Source organism: Leuresthes tenuis, unplaced genomic scaffold (genome assembly GCF_036924035.1).
Source record: "Leuresthes tenuis unplaced genomic scaffold, fLeuTen1.0.hap1 SCAF_14, whole genome shotgun sequence".
In the NCBI taxonomy this organism is placed as follows: domain Eukaryota; kingdom Metazoa; phylum Chordata; class Actinopteri; order Atheriniformes; family Atherinopsidae; genus Leuresthes; species Leuresthes tenuis.
In genome coordinates, this window is record NW_027325368.1 from 13,424,348 (window position 1) to 13,439,342 (window position 14,995).

General features: G+C 41.0%; 2 protein-coding genes across 2 annotated transcripts in view; one reads left to right on the forward strand and one right to left on the reverse strand.

The window, feature by feature from the left end:
- Positions 1-1,276: 1,276 nt before the first annotated feature.
- On the forward strand, positions 1,277-10,045 carry LOC140269181 (meprin A subunit beta-like). Its single transcript, XM_072364203.1, has 15 exons — positions 1,277-1,348; positions 1,433-1,543; positions 2,079-2,097; positions 2,224-2,274; positions 2,357-2,400; positions 2,506-2,584; positions 3,703-3,820; positions 3,984-4,162; positions 4,617-4,835; positions 5,074-5,226; positions 6,148-6,363; positions 6,472-6,939; positions 7,067-7,246; positions 7,573-7,714; positions 9,832-10,045. The coding sequence occupies exons 1-15, from the start codon at positions 1,277-1,279 to the stop codon at positions 10,043-10,045; spliced, it is 2,265 nt and encodes a 754-aa protein (XP_072220304.1).
- Positions 10,046-10,301: 256 nt separating this feature from the next.
- The window catches only part of phlpp1 (PH domain and leucine rich repeat protein phosphatase 1), a 42,062-nt gene continuing 37,368 nt past the window's right edge, over positions 10,302-14,995 (reverse strand). The window contains exons 12-17 of the mRNA XM_072363028.1: positions 14,763-14,925; positions 14,534-14,664; positions 14,146-14,259; positions 13,777-13,971; positions 13,007-13,235; positions 10,302-12,881 (exon numbers count right to left, since the gene is read on the reverse strand). Coding sequence (XP_072219129.1) covers positions 11,571-12,881; positions 13,007-13,235; positions 13,777-13,971; positions 14,146-14,259; positions 14,534-14,664; positions 14,763-14,925 — 2,143 coding nt within the window. The 3' untranslated portion in view covers positions 10,302-11,570. The remainder of the gene's footprint in view (positions 12,882-13,006; positions 13,236-13,776; positions 13,972-14,145; positions 14,260-14,533; positions 14,665-14,762; positions 14,926-14,995) is intronic.

Genomic DNA, 14,995 nt, shown 5'->3' on the forward strand with positions numbered 1-14,995 from the left:
AGAAATTATGTGGCAGCTGATCATGAGTGTAAATGGTGATTAAACAGCTTCTTCTTTTGGAGATTTTTGAGGCCCGCTATATATCTGAATATGAGCCAGTAGCATGAAAAAAGGGACCAAAACCACACAATAGCATGGCAAGAAGTTGATGTATTAACGTACTTGTTGCTGTTTAAAGCAGGCAAAAATACCACAGGACTCTATTTCAGGGCCTCTTCTGGGCAACTTTTACATGTTCCCACTTGTTTAGATCATGCAAAGCATCAACAAGTATTAACACAGTACTAAACTATGAAGATGACACAGATTTGCATAACCATGTTGCCAGGGTATTACAATTCCTTACACACACTCATTAAGAGCCTTGAACAAATAAAAAAAATGAAAGTTTCAGAGCTTCCTCCAATCAAACATAGTCAAAGCAGAAGACCTGTTAAAAATAAATGTGTTCCTTTCTCGGCTATATTTTTCAAAAAACACCAACAAAGCCAGCCTGGGCGTCATTATGGAGTCAGACCTCAAACTGCTACAAGTACAACTGTTACATAGTCATAACCTGAAGAATATTTCAAGAAATAAAAGTTTCTGTGATTATAAAAGCGAGTTTGTGCTTTTATCTTCGGTAGACTTGATTGATTTAAGGTTCTCCCAAAAAGGCTAAAAGGACAGCTGCAGCTGGTTCAGAACGCTGCTGCTTGAGTCCTCACTAAGAGCAGAATAGAGAATCATATCAATATAGTTCTGAGGTCTATACCCCAGCTTCCTGTCCGTCAAAGAGTTGAAACAACTGCTTTTGGTGTATGAAGCTTCAAATGGTTTGATTTCTGTCCACGAAGTAAAAACTAAACGTGAAGAAGGTGCTTTCGGTTTTTATGCATCATGGATGAGAAACAAACTCCCAGAGAACTGCAGGTCTGCTGCAACACTTGCTTTTTTTTAAAAAACCAAACCGTAAAACGTTTGCCACTGAATTCCATCGATTGTCTTTGATTTGGAACTTTCCCTGTATTTCACCTTATACTGTCTTTAATGTATCTTATGAATAAAACCTGACAGGTAAAGCTTTGTACGTAGTCAGAAGTGACATAATGTGAGTAAATCTGTAAGAGGTCCAGCTCAGCTCTTGAATATGTGTTTCTTAACATTAAGAAACACACATAAGACGTGCATCTGACTTTTCCTTTTGTTATGACCAAGAAACATCCACCAGAAATCCAGAATATAAAACATTCATCGGCACAGACCAAAGATGACACAAAATGTCTCAGTGTGCAGGATGGCAGTGGTTTTCAAGGGTAACACTAACAATTGCTGGTTGATGGATTCTGGAGAAAGTGCAGGGATGAAGGTGAGAGTTTTGATGTAACGCTTTTGTGTTCCTCTAAGGCTTTATGAGGAGAATAGGCTTCATTTTTTTCCCCTGGCCATTCAGCAGCCAAAACAGGGCCAACAAGAAGCCATAACTGTTGAGTGGAGGTTTTTGATAATTGAAGATGTCACAATCTTTGACCACCAGAATGGAACCGCTGCAGAGCACAGCACGGTAGGGAGGTATCTGAAAATGCTTTTTTGAAAAGATTAACTAACCTTTGAGCTTGATAAATCCCTAACGTTAACTGAGAACTTTTCTAATGACACTGATCAAACACAATATGTGTTATTCTAATCGGTCAGCTTTTTAAGCCTTGTGTCTTTCCACAAATCTGTAGTAATCTTCTTGAGAGATAACAAAGTGGCTGAAAATTGTTTTATGACTCAGAGCCTTTATGAGTCTGTCAGTTATTGACTTGTGAACACATGCACTTTATTACCTTTGTACATCTCAGTATTTGGTGCCTCCTGAGCATTTGTGAGAATTCAGTACCTGCCATCTGCATACTTGGAGAGGGATTCTAGGAGATGGAAGGAGGAATACCGACAGGTGTGCTTGTTCTTCAACTGTTATGTCTTCTTTGTGGCACTGGCCTTTGTTTGGTGAGATTATTTTATTTGAATTAAACTGTCTAATAATATCGAGAAACCTGAGATTTAAGAAGCCTGTTGATGAATAACAAGGGTCTTTTTTTTTCATTGTTTAGCCCACTGCAAAGATATTAGGTAAGTGCTTTTGTCAAGCAAGCCATGATTTACCTTCGCTTATCATGTAACTTCTCTTTTCGTCACTTTCACTTCACTTTTTTTTTTTTTTATTAATTTGTGTCCACTTACTTGTGTCAATCACAGAGTACGATATAGACGGTGGACGGGACCTTGATATTTTTGACATCAACGAAGGTGTGTAGAAAAACCCCTCGAGTCTCCCAGTTAAGACATCATTTTTTTAAACCAATTTTCTTTGTGGTCTTTGTCTACACAGAGGCAGGGTTGAATCTTGTGGAGGGGGACATTGTGCTTGATGAGGTATGCTAATCCAACTGCTTTTAATTTTCTGCTGCTCCACTGAATTTTGTGGGTGAGAGTTCATGCTTGACTAATTATGTCGTTCTTTGTTATTGCTTTTTGCAGAAGCAAACTCGGAATTCCATTATAGGAGAGGAGTACAGGTGGCCAACAACAATCCCATACTACATGGAAGATGACTTGGGTAAGATTGCTTGCTAGAAAATGTGAAAGTTCATTGAAGCTTTCACTGGAGAATGTCCAAAAAGAATAGTTTAAGAAAAATGATACCATATAGGGATGGATTGACGGTATAGAAAATGGATGGATGGATACCACATAGGCTCACACTTCCACTCTTGTAGCATGAGAGGAAACACAGTAATTTGTGCACTGTAATGCACTTTTCCTACTGCTGTATTGAGCCATAGTTATTTCCTATTTTAACTAAACAACACTTCATCTATAGTTTTTACATTTTTAACTTAAATCTTGAACAAGCATGGAGCAAGTGTGCTGGCAATCCCTCAATTCATAGAAAGCTGTTTTATTCATAACCCCGAACCTGGGTCTGTTATGTTCATACGGACACTTAGTCTTTTTAAAGTTTCTCGCTTCTAAAGATATCTATGCTCATCCTGACATCATAGAAAGTTTCAGCAGAATAACACGAGAAGAATACGGATGGACTTTCAACGCTCTCATAGTAACTGTACATTCAGTATCTACAAAGTCATCCAACTTATTAAATGCTTTAAAAGTAAAGACAATTATGACAAAACAAAATGTATTTCAAGACTGACAGGGAGCACAATGAAGATGCTTTCTTTGGAAACTTTAACTACATTTTCCTGCTAATATTCCTGTATTACTATCTGACTTTTACTTGTAATTAAGTACTTCTAAAAAGCTGTGCTGCTACTTTAACTATAGTAAATTATCTAAATACTTTCCCCATCAGTAATATGAGACCTGTTGTATCTAAAATAAAAGTGCATTTTTTTTTAACTTTTGTTGTTTGATATATTTCTTATCACACTACATGTGTGTGATTAGAATTCTACAGTAACAGAATAGAACATTACAACATCACAGCATATCATTTTGTACCATGTGTTTGATCTTCAGCCATTGACAGCTGATGCTGTGAGTGGACATGAGAGACTCATGGGAGCTGATGTAATCTTGAACCTTAATAGGCTTAAATAATCTACCATTTCTCTTTTATGAAATTTACACTAACATTACAGCGATCCTTAAAAGAGAATATGGAATGCATGAATTTAAATCTTTAATAGACCTGATTTCTCATCTTCTCTGTAGAGATCAATGCAAAAGGTGTGATTCTAAAGGCCTTTGAACAGTATCGTCTCAAGTCCTGCATTGACTTCAAGCCATGGAGCGGGGAAGAAAACTACATTTCAATCTTTAAAGGGAGCGGGTAAGCCCAGAAGAACTTATTCTTTTACTGTCTGTTTAGACCAGATATATTTTCCAAAGGATTATAGAATTACAAACGGTCTTTACAAGAAAAGTCTTTGAGATAAGCAAAATATAGCAAATTCTGTGTGATGATTATAAAAGTCTTGTTTTCCTTCCTAAAGTTGTTTCTCCTCTGTTGGAAATCGACGAGTTGGGAAGCAGAGATTGTCAATAGGAGCAAACTGTGATCGCATCGCCACCATCGAGCACGAGTTCCTCCATGCTCTGGGTTTCTGGCATGAGCAGTCCAGATCGGACCGTGATGATTATGTCAACATCATGTGGGACCGCATCTCAGAAGGTACTGAAGTACTCAGTCTTCAATACTGCCCATTTATGCTCACATACATTTCACCCCTTGTGGCATCGTGACTTCTGTTAGAACTTTTATGAAAATAAAAGAAAAAAGAGCTTATAGACGGTATTAAATCCCTCCAAGGAGTGTTCAAGAGGTTTCTTATGAAGGACATGAAAGATACTTCTTGGCACACTGCTTGTTTTACTGCATGTGAGATAAGCACATGAATGTGTTGTTCTTGTGGCTGCAAGATCCTAAGAAGATAAGTAACAACTTTATTGTCTGCACATCAATCAGCTTTAGCAACACTGACCTATGCTCTCTATGTGAGATCTTCCCTTTTGGAAAGATCTCAATAAGTATCTCTAAAATCCACCCATACATTTAGATGAAGGAAGAACACATTGTGATAAATAATCAAACTCCACTGTCACCTTTATTTATGTCTGATCTGCAGGTAAAGGACACAACTTTAACACCTACAATGACACAACATCCAGCTCTTTGGGCGTACCCTATGACTACGGCTCCATGATGCACTACAGCAAAAATGCCTTCCGTAATGGCACTGATCCCACCATCGTCACTAAGATCCCTGCTTTCAGCGATGTCATCGGCCAGCGTATGGAGTTCAGTGACAGTGATCTGCTTAAGCTGCATCGCCTTTATAAGTGCAGTAAGCATCAGCATCCAAGCTGTATTTTCTTTAAAGGAAACTTATAGAGAATTAAACTTCCTCTTGGTCTCATGCCATGTTTAATTACAGCTAGTCCTAAACAACTTTATTGTCAGTGACATCTTTAAAATTTTGCTGCATTGATAAGCAAGACACTGGGCCTTGTGTGTAATCCATCATTTTTATGGCAGTTCAAAGTACTTTTACACCTGTGTTTGTGAAATACTGTGTCTTATAGCTCAGGGGTCCACCTTCCTGGACTCTTGTGACTTTGAACGTGAGAACATCTGTGGAATGATCCAGGGACAGGAGGATAGGGTCGACTGGGTCAGGGTTGTCCAAGCTGCTGGGGGGCCGGACACAGACTACAGCAACATGGGCAAATGCACTGGTGAGAAAGATCTATGAGAGATGATGACTCATGATGCAAATACACATCTTTGTATGAAAGGATGCCTACCCAGCAGTTCATTTTCCTCTGCTTGGAGGATTTCCAAGAGAAAACACAAAATATGCATTTCATAGCAAACATGTTTTTACAGAGATGTGGCTCTAAACGTTTATGAACTGCATTAAAAAGCATTTATTCACCATGGTTGCCTTGAATTTTTTTAAAAACATTCTCCAGGCCAGTAAATGTATTCTTAATATAGATATGAAAACATAACTAACCTGTCTTTTAAATAGGTCTTTTAAATGTGTTTTCTCCCTCCTTCAGTGTGTAGCTTTCTTTGCAAGTTAGAGGTCTTTAAAGTGAGAAAGTCAACACTAAAGAGAGTTCTCTCATATGGAAACAGCCTCTGAACTTCCTGAAACATCAAGTTTATAGTAATGTTAGTAGGAGTAATGTTTTTCTATATTTGCTCACTCTTTCATAATGAAACAACTGCTTAATACATGCCCAGTTACTAGTGTGGTTCACTTTGTACAAAGAGTGAACTGTTGCCTAAAACTATTTTTTTTTTTTTCCAATTTTGATGTATCAGCTGATCGAGCTGAGCAGACTGGGTCTCTTTAGAGGGTGTCTTAAAGAGACACGAGCTAAAAATAAAGTTATTCAGACAGAAAGGGTACAAAAGTTTCTACAGCAATGTACAGTATCATTTATTTTCCCTAAAAGAAATAAATCATGCACATCTACTTACGGAGATCCATCCTATAAAAAAATAAAAAATAACTAAAAAAAACTGAACCTGGACATAAGCATCACATAGCCTTTTCATTTGTCTTACTGTGTCATTGATTAGCCTTCATAGTCTTGATTATACCATCCACTACTGAAATTATTAATGAATAGTATTTGTATCTTTAGGCCAAGGGTACTTCATGCATTTCAGCACTGGGACAGCCAACAATGGAGATACAGCTGTGCTGGAGAGCAGGGTCCTCTACCCGAAAAGAGGTTACCAATGTTTGCAGTTCTTCTACTACAACAGTGCTGGTCCCAATGACACACTGAAGATCTACGTCAGAGAGTATGACAAAGCCAACCCCAATGGAACTTTACGCTTCATACAGACTATAGATGGTGAGTATTACAAAGTTTTATTATTGCCAGAGATTTTCTTTTTAAATGAGACCGTAGTGTACTTGGTGCTTTAAAAACGCAGTGCTTTTTGGTTATGTTCTGTAACAGGATCCCCTCAGGAGCTGTGGCAGCTGCATCATGTGAGTCTAGATGTCAAAACAAAGTTCCGCGTGGTCTTTCAGGGGGCCAAGGGGGGCTCTGGGCCTTCAACAGGGGGACTGTCCCTGGATGACATCAACCTCTCTGAGACTACGTGCCCTGAGTTTATATGGAGAGTGAAAAACTTCAGTCATGTCATGGAAAACACCCCAACAAACACATCCATCTTTAGCCCTCCATTCACCTCTAGAGAGGGTTATACCTTCCAAATGGAGCTTTACCCCAATGGTAGAGCAAATTATGCCGGCGAGCTGTCTGCTTATGCTCGTTTGGTGGCTCGTGAAGGAGACACGGGACAGAAATGGCCATGTCCTTGGAAACAAATCACCATGATGCTAATGGACCAGCACCCACACATCCAAAAGCGCATGTCCAATCAGCGAAGTGTCACTACTGACCCCAACATGACGTTAACAGGTTCTGCAGTTTTCACGGTCAAAAATCTTAAGTCATTCAAAAAAAAAAAAAAAAAAAAGAAATAGTAAAATTACTGTTTCTGATGTAAAACTACATTCGTTTAACCTTTCATCATTCTTGTAAACAGGCTCTGACTTTTTTTTTTGGGATGATCCTCGCAAGATTGGTGTTGAGGTCACACATACTGATGGATCCAAGTATTTCCGCGGGCCAGCTGCTGGTACTCCGGTGTATCTCTCCCATCTGAGAGCCAAAAGCAGGGATTTTATTAAAGGAGGAGATGCCATCTTTCTCCTCACCATGGAGGGTAAAAGCACCAGATTATACTTTGAACCCAGTGGCCTAAGGCCCAAGACATACTGACAGGAATTAAATTCTGCAAAAGCTAATCAGTGTGTCTGCTTTTTAAAAAAAAAACAAAAAAAAACATAAACACATCCTTCCTGTCATACTCCTAATTATCTAAGCCAATTATACAAGCAGCATTAGTAGAAGTATGTATCACAGTAATACATGCTTAAATGTTTGATTTATATATGCACATAACTACACAATTGTTACTTATGCATCCAATCAACCAGCTCTTACATTTGGCTCCATATAACTACTCTTTCATCTGCTCCCGCTCTTCAGATGTGTCCCACCTGACGATGACCCAACCTCTGCCTTTCACAACTGCACAACCAGCTACCGCAGACCCTGCTGATCTCTGCCTCAATGTGAACTGTCAGAATGATGGGCTCTGCGTTGTGGACGAAGGCAAAGCTGCTTGCAGGTGAGCGTATTTTGACTTGAGATATGTTCAAGCATTAAAGGTGATGTGTTGAAGTCAGTTTGCGGATGGATTTTCAGCAGAAATGTATTCCAAGGGGCATCCTGAGAGCTGGTGGTTGCGGTCTATATGTCAGTGTTCTTGCGTAACAATGTGAAAGGGATCTTCTTTAAATTACAGCCTCAAAAGTTACGTAGGCTTTATTACCTAATCTGTACTGACTTTCATGATGATTAGAATATTTTTGGAAAGAAAAGAAAGCCTAAGTTTGCGCAATGTTAGTTTTTGGCAGTATACAAATAATGGCATATTCATACTTTTTAAAGCGAATATTTTAATTGTTTTTCAAAGGCATACCTGTTGCAAACATGACTCACTTGTGTCACAGCCTTTACTTCTCTGATCACTTTGTCTATTCATTAAGAAAACTTTTTGAGAGCTGTTTGCAGGAGTGTTATAATTCAAAGACAAAATCCCAGTTTACCTGTAACAGACTCTGTGTTTGTGTCTGTTCTTATGAACCACCATACTTGCCTGATTTTCATGGAACAGATAAACTTTTGCCACCTCTGCGCAAATCAGTGTCAAAAATGATCATAGATAAAGTAACGATGCAGCCAGCTGCACAAGGAACATTTCACTAGCACAGCAAAGAATTATATAATAATTATTCAATTAAAAGCTGAAGAATTCTTCAACATCTTGCAAAACCATCTAGGAAAGGTTTTGCATTAATGCTTCCAGTCCCTCAACTTGAAAACTGTTAAAATCTGTGGATAGACATCAAAAGAGCAGAGCATGCAGGGCAGCCCAGTAATTAGACACTCTCATCTGGGATTCGTACCAAAACGTATACATTAAGAGTATTGACCAAGTCAAAACTTTAGCTTCAGGTTATTTTCCTTTAGTTATTTAAAAAATCCTAAATGCTCAAAAGAAATAGAATTTTTTTTAGCTTTTCTTTTTAAGCTGGTATAGAAAATGGATGGATGGAAAATCACCTGCTCCTTAATTATGTATTCAGTGTAAAAGAGAAGTCAGAGATGCCCAAAGTTTGCATGTCACTTTGGATATGACTGTGTGGTATTGCTTTGAAAGCGATTTCTAAGAAGATGGCACCTCTTATCTCTTTTTGTTCAGCATGGAGCTGACATTAAAGGCAGCAGCCAATTTGCTTTCATCAGTACAAAGACTTGAATGAAGACAGCTATCTTGGCTCTGGTCAAAGGTTACAATCTTACAATCAAAGGATAATATCCCCTTACCAGCACATCTACATCGAAAAAAAAACAACTGATTATTTATAGTTGATTTTATCTGTACAACTGTGTATTGGTAGACATGTTTTTTTAAATTACATGCAGTGCTCCTGGAACAGCAAGAAATCACGTACCGTAATTGTTATTTCCAAAAATGTGTTTTCGATTCCTCTTGCAATGAATATTTGATGATGAATAACTGGATTAGCCAGCTTCTAAAATGATAAAATCTCATAGTTGTTAGAATAAGTTGTACATCTTTCTTTCTGCTTCTGCTTAGGTTAAATTTTTCTCATATTTACCATTTACTTTATCAGCCGTAACGATATGACCAATTTCCTAATATAAAGCGTGCTCTCCTTATCCTGCCAAAAGAACTCTGACCAGTTAAAGAATAGTGAAAGAACATCTGACAGTGTCCAGCAGTGTCAGATGTCCTGGTGGACCTTAGCATTGGGCCCTGTGGGTGGGTGGGTGGCCTGCTGCCCACGGATGCTATCAGATCCTATCAGATTGGTATTTGGAGAGATTAGAGGTCAGGGGAACACCTCAGGCTTTGTGCTGTCCTTCTGCAGAGAGCTGCTTGTTAGGGGAGTTAGGGGAGTGGTGCTGCCATACTGTATGGCTATGGGGGGTGATTGGTCTGCAGAAATGTTTAGGCAGGTGTCAAAGTGAAACCCATGTGAGTCCCAGCATGCAGGGTTTCCCAGCAGAACATTGCACTGGGTCAGGATGAGAAGTGTTGCTCACTTTACCTGTCAGCGGTTTAATGTTATAACTGTGTGGTGTGTAAGAATACTGGAGATGCCTTCGAGTCTGATTTTCCTCCGTTAAGTCCATTTTCTTTCTTCTGCTCTCCAGGTGTGAGGTGGGTGATGACTGGTGGTACTATGGAAACAACTGTCAGTACAAGGGGTCTGTCAAGGATAAAACCATTCTTGCACTTGCCTCGTCTCTGTCTGTGTTTGGAGCAATGTTGGTGATCACAATAGTCAGCGTCATCTGTGTGAAGAAGAAGTATAAGAAGCAGGCACATGATAACAGTGTCATCCTGGGAAACATGAATGCTAAATGACAAAATCTACTAAGTCCTACTAAGACCCTGAAATATTTATTTTAACTAAAGAACACAACAAATAAGCAGAATTTCAAATATAGAATTGGATCATGATCCAATATTAGATTAGACTGTCACCTGCTGGTCAATTAATGTAAAAACATGGGAGCGATGGAAATTTTGTGTCAATTATGTTTTCTACAATCTGTAAATAAAGAAGATTAATTCCAATTCTTTCTGTTCATCGACTGAAATGAATCCCAGACAGCATCACTTATATTCACAAATTTAAAATTTATTATACCAAAGACAGGAACATTTGTGTTGTTTCGTTTCCATGTGGATATAATTGTTTGTATTACTGAACTTGACACAGTCATGCCGGTGATAACAGTTGTAGGAGGGAGGTGGGACTAATGTTATCTTTGAGTGTGCATTGTCTTTGTGTGCATGTTATGTTGTGTGCGTGTGTCTGTGTGTGCATGCAGAGATCCATTAGTGTTCAATAGATACAGTGATGACTACAGGACATCACAATTAAACAAAGTGGAGCAAACCATAGCAACTTAGTGTAGTTATATAGTACGGAATGTTGGTTTCTGTTCTGCAATTGCACATTTACATTTGTGAGTGTGTATGTTGTATTCGTGGGTCTACACTGTAAGAAAAAGGGGTGGGTGACACCTCCATAACAGAAAACAATACTTCCTCCCCACCACTTAAACCTGCACCGACATACAGGCATCCAGTTCCTTTAAAAGCATCAGTATACAACATTAATCTTATTTACAATCATTGGAAAAAAAAAATCACCGTTTCTCTCAGAGAAGATTAGTAAAAAGTGACTGAGTCACCATAAAGAGTATGCAACTCCTAGGAGTTAGTATTGCAAATTTCTACAAAAAATTTTCTATGTCATTTTACAGGCCAAGAGCCATGATTTACTGAAGAAATACAGTATTTAAGTGCCCTATCTACAATAGTTAGGTGTGGTATTAATGGTGTACCATTCAACATTGCTCACAAATAATAAAAAGATTATGTGTCTGTTTTCAAAAAGTTCTCTCAGCAACTTCACTGCTTTCACATTAAAAGATATGGTAAGTTCTTACAAAACAAAGAAACCATGGAACTGCTATCCATATTAACAAGTGTTGTGGCAAGCTAATGCTATTGCAAATAGACTAGGGTCGATTACATATTCAGCTGGTTGTCTACTGTAAAAATAATGCTCCAGTCTGTAAGAAGGGCACTAATATGGACACTGGGATCTGTGTCCACAGACCATTCAAGAGGGTTGAGTATCATTAAAGGGCTCATTTGCTTAATTTATTCTATGAGTGGAGCAGGTTGCAGTGCATGTTTCTCCAAAGACTAGGCTGTGTAGAGCATGGGAGTCTGCTTAGAGAAAGCAAGGGGTAATCTTTTCATGTATATTTTACAACCTCTAGAGAAAATCCATTAGTTTGTGTACACATATGGCCATAACAGAGCTGTTAGTTTGCCATTGAGGAGATGAGGCTGTAGTTGATGGTGCTGTTGCTCAGAGAGGTGTGTCATAGTAGTCTGTGGGTTGATCCGTCCCAGACGGCTTCTGCTGTTTCTGCTGATGCTGCTTCATGATTTCCTTCACCTCCTCCTCCAGCTCAGGGGGAATGATGAACTGGTCATCTGGGTCAGGTTGGGCTGGAGCTGTGAAGTAACCTCCAGACTTCTTTGAGGGAGCATCAGCTGCCACCTCAATAAGGTTATGACTCTTTTCTTGGCGTGCTACCGACCCATTAACCCTCCTCTTCCCTAACAACTTTCCTACTTCCCCTGCTCCTGCTCCGACACTTTGCCACGACTCATCCCTCTCGAGCCCATTCTCGACCTCTCCCTGGTTCATGTCAGCTCCTTCCTCGAGAGGCTCTGGGGTGCATGGAGGTGGAGGTGGAGGAGGGAGAGTAAGAAGGGTGCGTTCCTGGGTGGAGGATGTTGGTATCAGTGTTTGGGGCGATGAGGACAGGGACAGCTCTGCTTTGAGGCAGTGGATATCTGCCTCCACCTCTACACGGCTCCCATTAGAGAAAACACCAGCAATAGGCTCTTCGTCTTCGCTGTCCAGCCCGTTGTCGGACAAAGCGCTGGAGAATGTGGCACTAGACAGCTGCCTCTGGAAGGAGCCTGCTAAGCAGGCAGGATGGAGGGCACAGCAGCTGCGGGCAGATGGCAGCTCTGAACCAGGGAGCAGATACTGGCAGGGCTGGCTAGCTGCGTGGGCCTGCTGATGCAGCAATTGAGCCTGATGGTGCAGGTGGAGTTGATGGTGGTGAGGCTGCTCCTGCAGTACCACGAGGGAGCTCTGTGGAGGCTCATCAGATGAGGCTGTGGAGCCCACCTCACTGCTCATCTCACTGGTGCTGATCTCACTGCTGATTTCACTGCAGGAAGAAGGGGGTACGGGGAGCGAGCCGTCTGATGGACGCTCCTTAATGGCAGAGGATGATGGAGGATACGGGCCCAAGCCGGGGCTAGGAGGAGGCTGGGCGGGCTCAGAGCAGCAGCAGGAGCAGCAGTCTTCACTCACACTGAGCTGGACAACAACAGCACTAAGGCTGTCAGTGCAGCCGTAGCCCTGAGCCAGCGTGCACAGCTTTTTAGCAGCAGCAAGACCATCAGGAACGTTCCGAACAGCCTCCACAGCCTCGGTGGGAGACACCGCATCCCACAGGCCACGGCTACCCAGGATGAAGAACTCATCCTGAGGGGTGAGAGTAACTGTCTGCACATAAGGACAAGGGATGACGGAAGGGTAAAGGAAGGAATAGCCCATAATTCGTGTAGAATCAGTCACTCCGTTCACTTTGTTGTCCTGTGGAAAAGAACAAATCAGTACATCGGTCAATAAACTCATGCAGTGCACATCTACCATTACAATTAAAATAATGAACTTCAAAATATCTTCAGTGCACTTGGGTTTTGTTCAAGAATCTCTACCTCAGTGATGATAGCCCTGTGCTGCCTGACCCTGCGGTATTCGTCCTCAAGCCCCACATTGTGCAGCAGTGACAGGGACAGCGGCTTCCCATCGCGGCACAGAATGGCCTGGCACTTCCCCACGTTCGCAGCTGTGAGGGTGAAGCACCCACCAGGGTCGGTGGGGTCATGTCGAATGTGACACAGAGCTGCAGAGCCACCAAGTTTCTGTCCCGCAGTTCCAAGTTTCCTTGAGGAGAAGAAGAGAGAAGGTAAAGCATAAGGGAATGTACATAATCACATTTCAGTTTTACTTATAGAACAGAAATTTGTGACATAAGGGCTGTAAACGAGAGCTGTTTTGTAAGTAAGAGAAAGTCATCTTTCCATCCAGCTGTTTCTGCTCCTAATCACATTTTTTTATTTGTGCACGTAAACAACTGGATGACAACAGAAAAATGGGGAAAAAAAACTAAAATATCGGCCAATGATAGGCTGGATAGGCTCCAGTCTGACCTGGAAGTTGGATTAAGCTGGTAAAGAAAATGAGTGGTTGGCCGGTCGTTTCATTTTAGTTAGGTTTGTAGGTACTTTTTAGTCACCTCTGTATTCTTGTCTGGACAAACTTACCCAAATAATCACTGAGAGCAATGGATGAACTCGTACATAAGTAATTGTGTTTTACAGATGTTCTGAAAATGTAGTCAAATTCTACAATGCCACTGAATAGAAACCCAGCTGATTACAGACGAAATAAGAATAAAAAGAATAAAAACGCCTGGCAAACGTACCTTTGCATGACGAGGAAAGTGTTGGTCATGTAGTCCTCTTCGCTTTTTGTCTTGTGTAGTTCTTCAGCAAGCACATCATTCATTGTGCACTGCAGAAGATAGGGCACTTCCACATTCCTGTCCCCGTCAAACACACCGTACAGAGCTTCACGGCTCCCACAGAAACTGTTTACTGAAAGAGCTGCAACGCAGAGTCTGAAAAGAAAGAGGCACGAGCTCTGTGAAGATATTTCGATTGAGTCGATCCTTATGAGAGTCATGTGGGGTTTTATTTGCCAAATAACATTTTAAATATGTTTAGATTAGTGAGGCTTCAGTGAACGTGTCTGATGGTGGTTGTGCTTTCATTGCTGACCGAACTGAACTCACTTGTTCTTGACGCCCGAGGCCTCTGTGTAACCATGACTCCACACAGCAGGCCCACCAGATGCCTCCGTTGACGAGAAGGTTGGAGGCGGATCGATACGGAAGCAGCGAATATTACTGGAAGACATAAGATGAAACGGATCAAAATTGCTGTCTTGTGTTGAGCCATGAAGACTCATTAATCACTGAGAATATTCCATAGTGGCCATGTAGAGAAGCCTTAACGGACATGGAATTAAACAAATATTAAAAAAATGCTGGACATGAAAGCTAAATCCAACATGAACGTGAAAAATACAGGTTGAAATTCAAGAGACTGAAAGTTGTAGTCACACTAACATGCATATGGCTTTATAGAGACAGAAACACCTGCAGAAAAACAATGACATACTTAAGCTGCTCAAGGGTCTTGTGGTCCAGGTTGAGACGAGGGTTTCCAGTGAGGTCCAGCTCCTGAAGCTTTGGAGGCAGATTCTCTGGTAGAGTAATCTCACTGAGCTCGTTACAGCTCAGATCCACACACTGCGGACGGAGAAGAGAAGAGAAGATGCCCCTTAATGCATATGCAGAACAGCGTAACCTGAAGGGTCTGTAGAAGTGTGTTGCTGCTGCCAGCTTACTTTCATCTCCATCAGCTGCATGACCTCAGGAAAGACCTCGATGGCGTTGGAATGAGCGATGAGGGTGTGCATGCGACGGCAGTTCATGATGGTGGTGGGGATGGTCTTCAGCATGTTTCCGCTCAGGTCCACCTCCTCCAGCTCCTCCAACTTGGCCATTTTACTGAGGGACGTGAAAAGCAATGGCAGCGTTAAAGTGTGGAACAATGATCTGGTTAACTGAAGGACAGAAA

Coding starts and splice junctions, on each gene's coding strand:
- LOC140269181 (XM_072364203.1), top strand. CDS start 1,277: ATGGCAGTGGTTTTCAAGGGTAACACTAACAATTGCTGGTTGATGGAT. Junction 1,349..1,432: donor GAGAAAGTGCAGGGATGAAG/GTGAGAGTTTTG, acceptor CTGGCCATTCAG/CAGCCAAAACAGGGCCAACA. Junction 2,401..2,505: donor GGGACATTGTGCTTGATGAG/GTATGCTAATCC, acceptor TGCTTTTTGCAG/AAGCAAACTCGGAATTCCAT.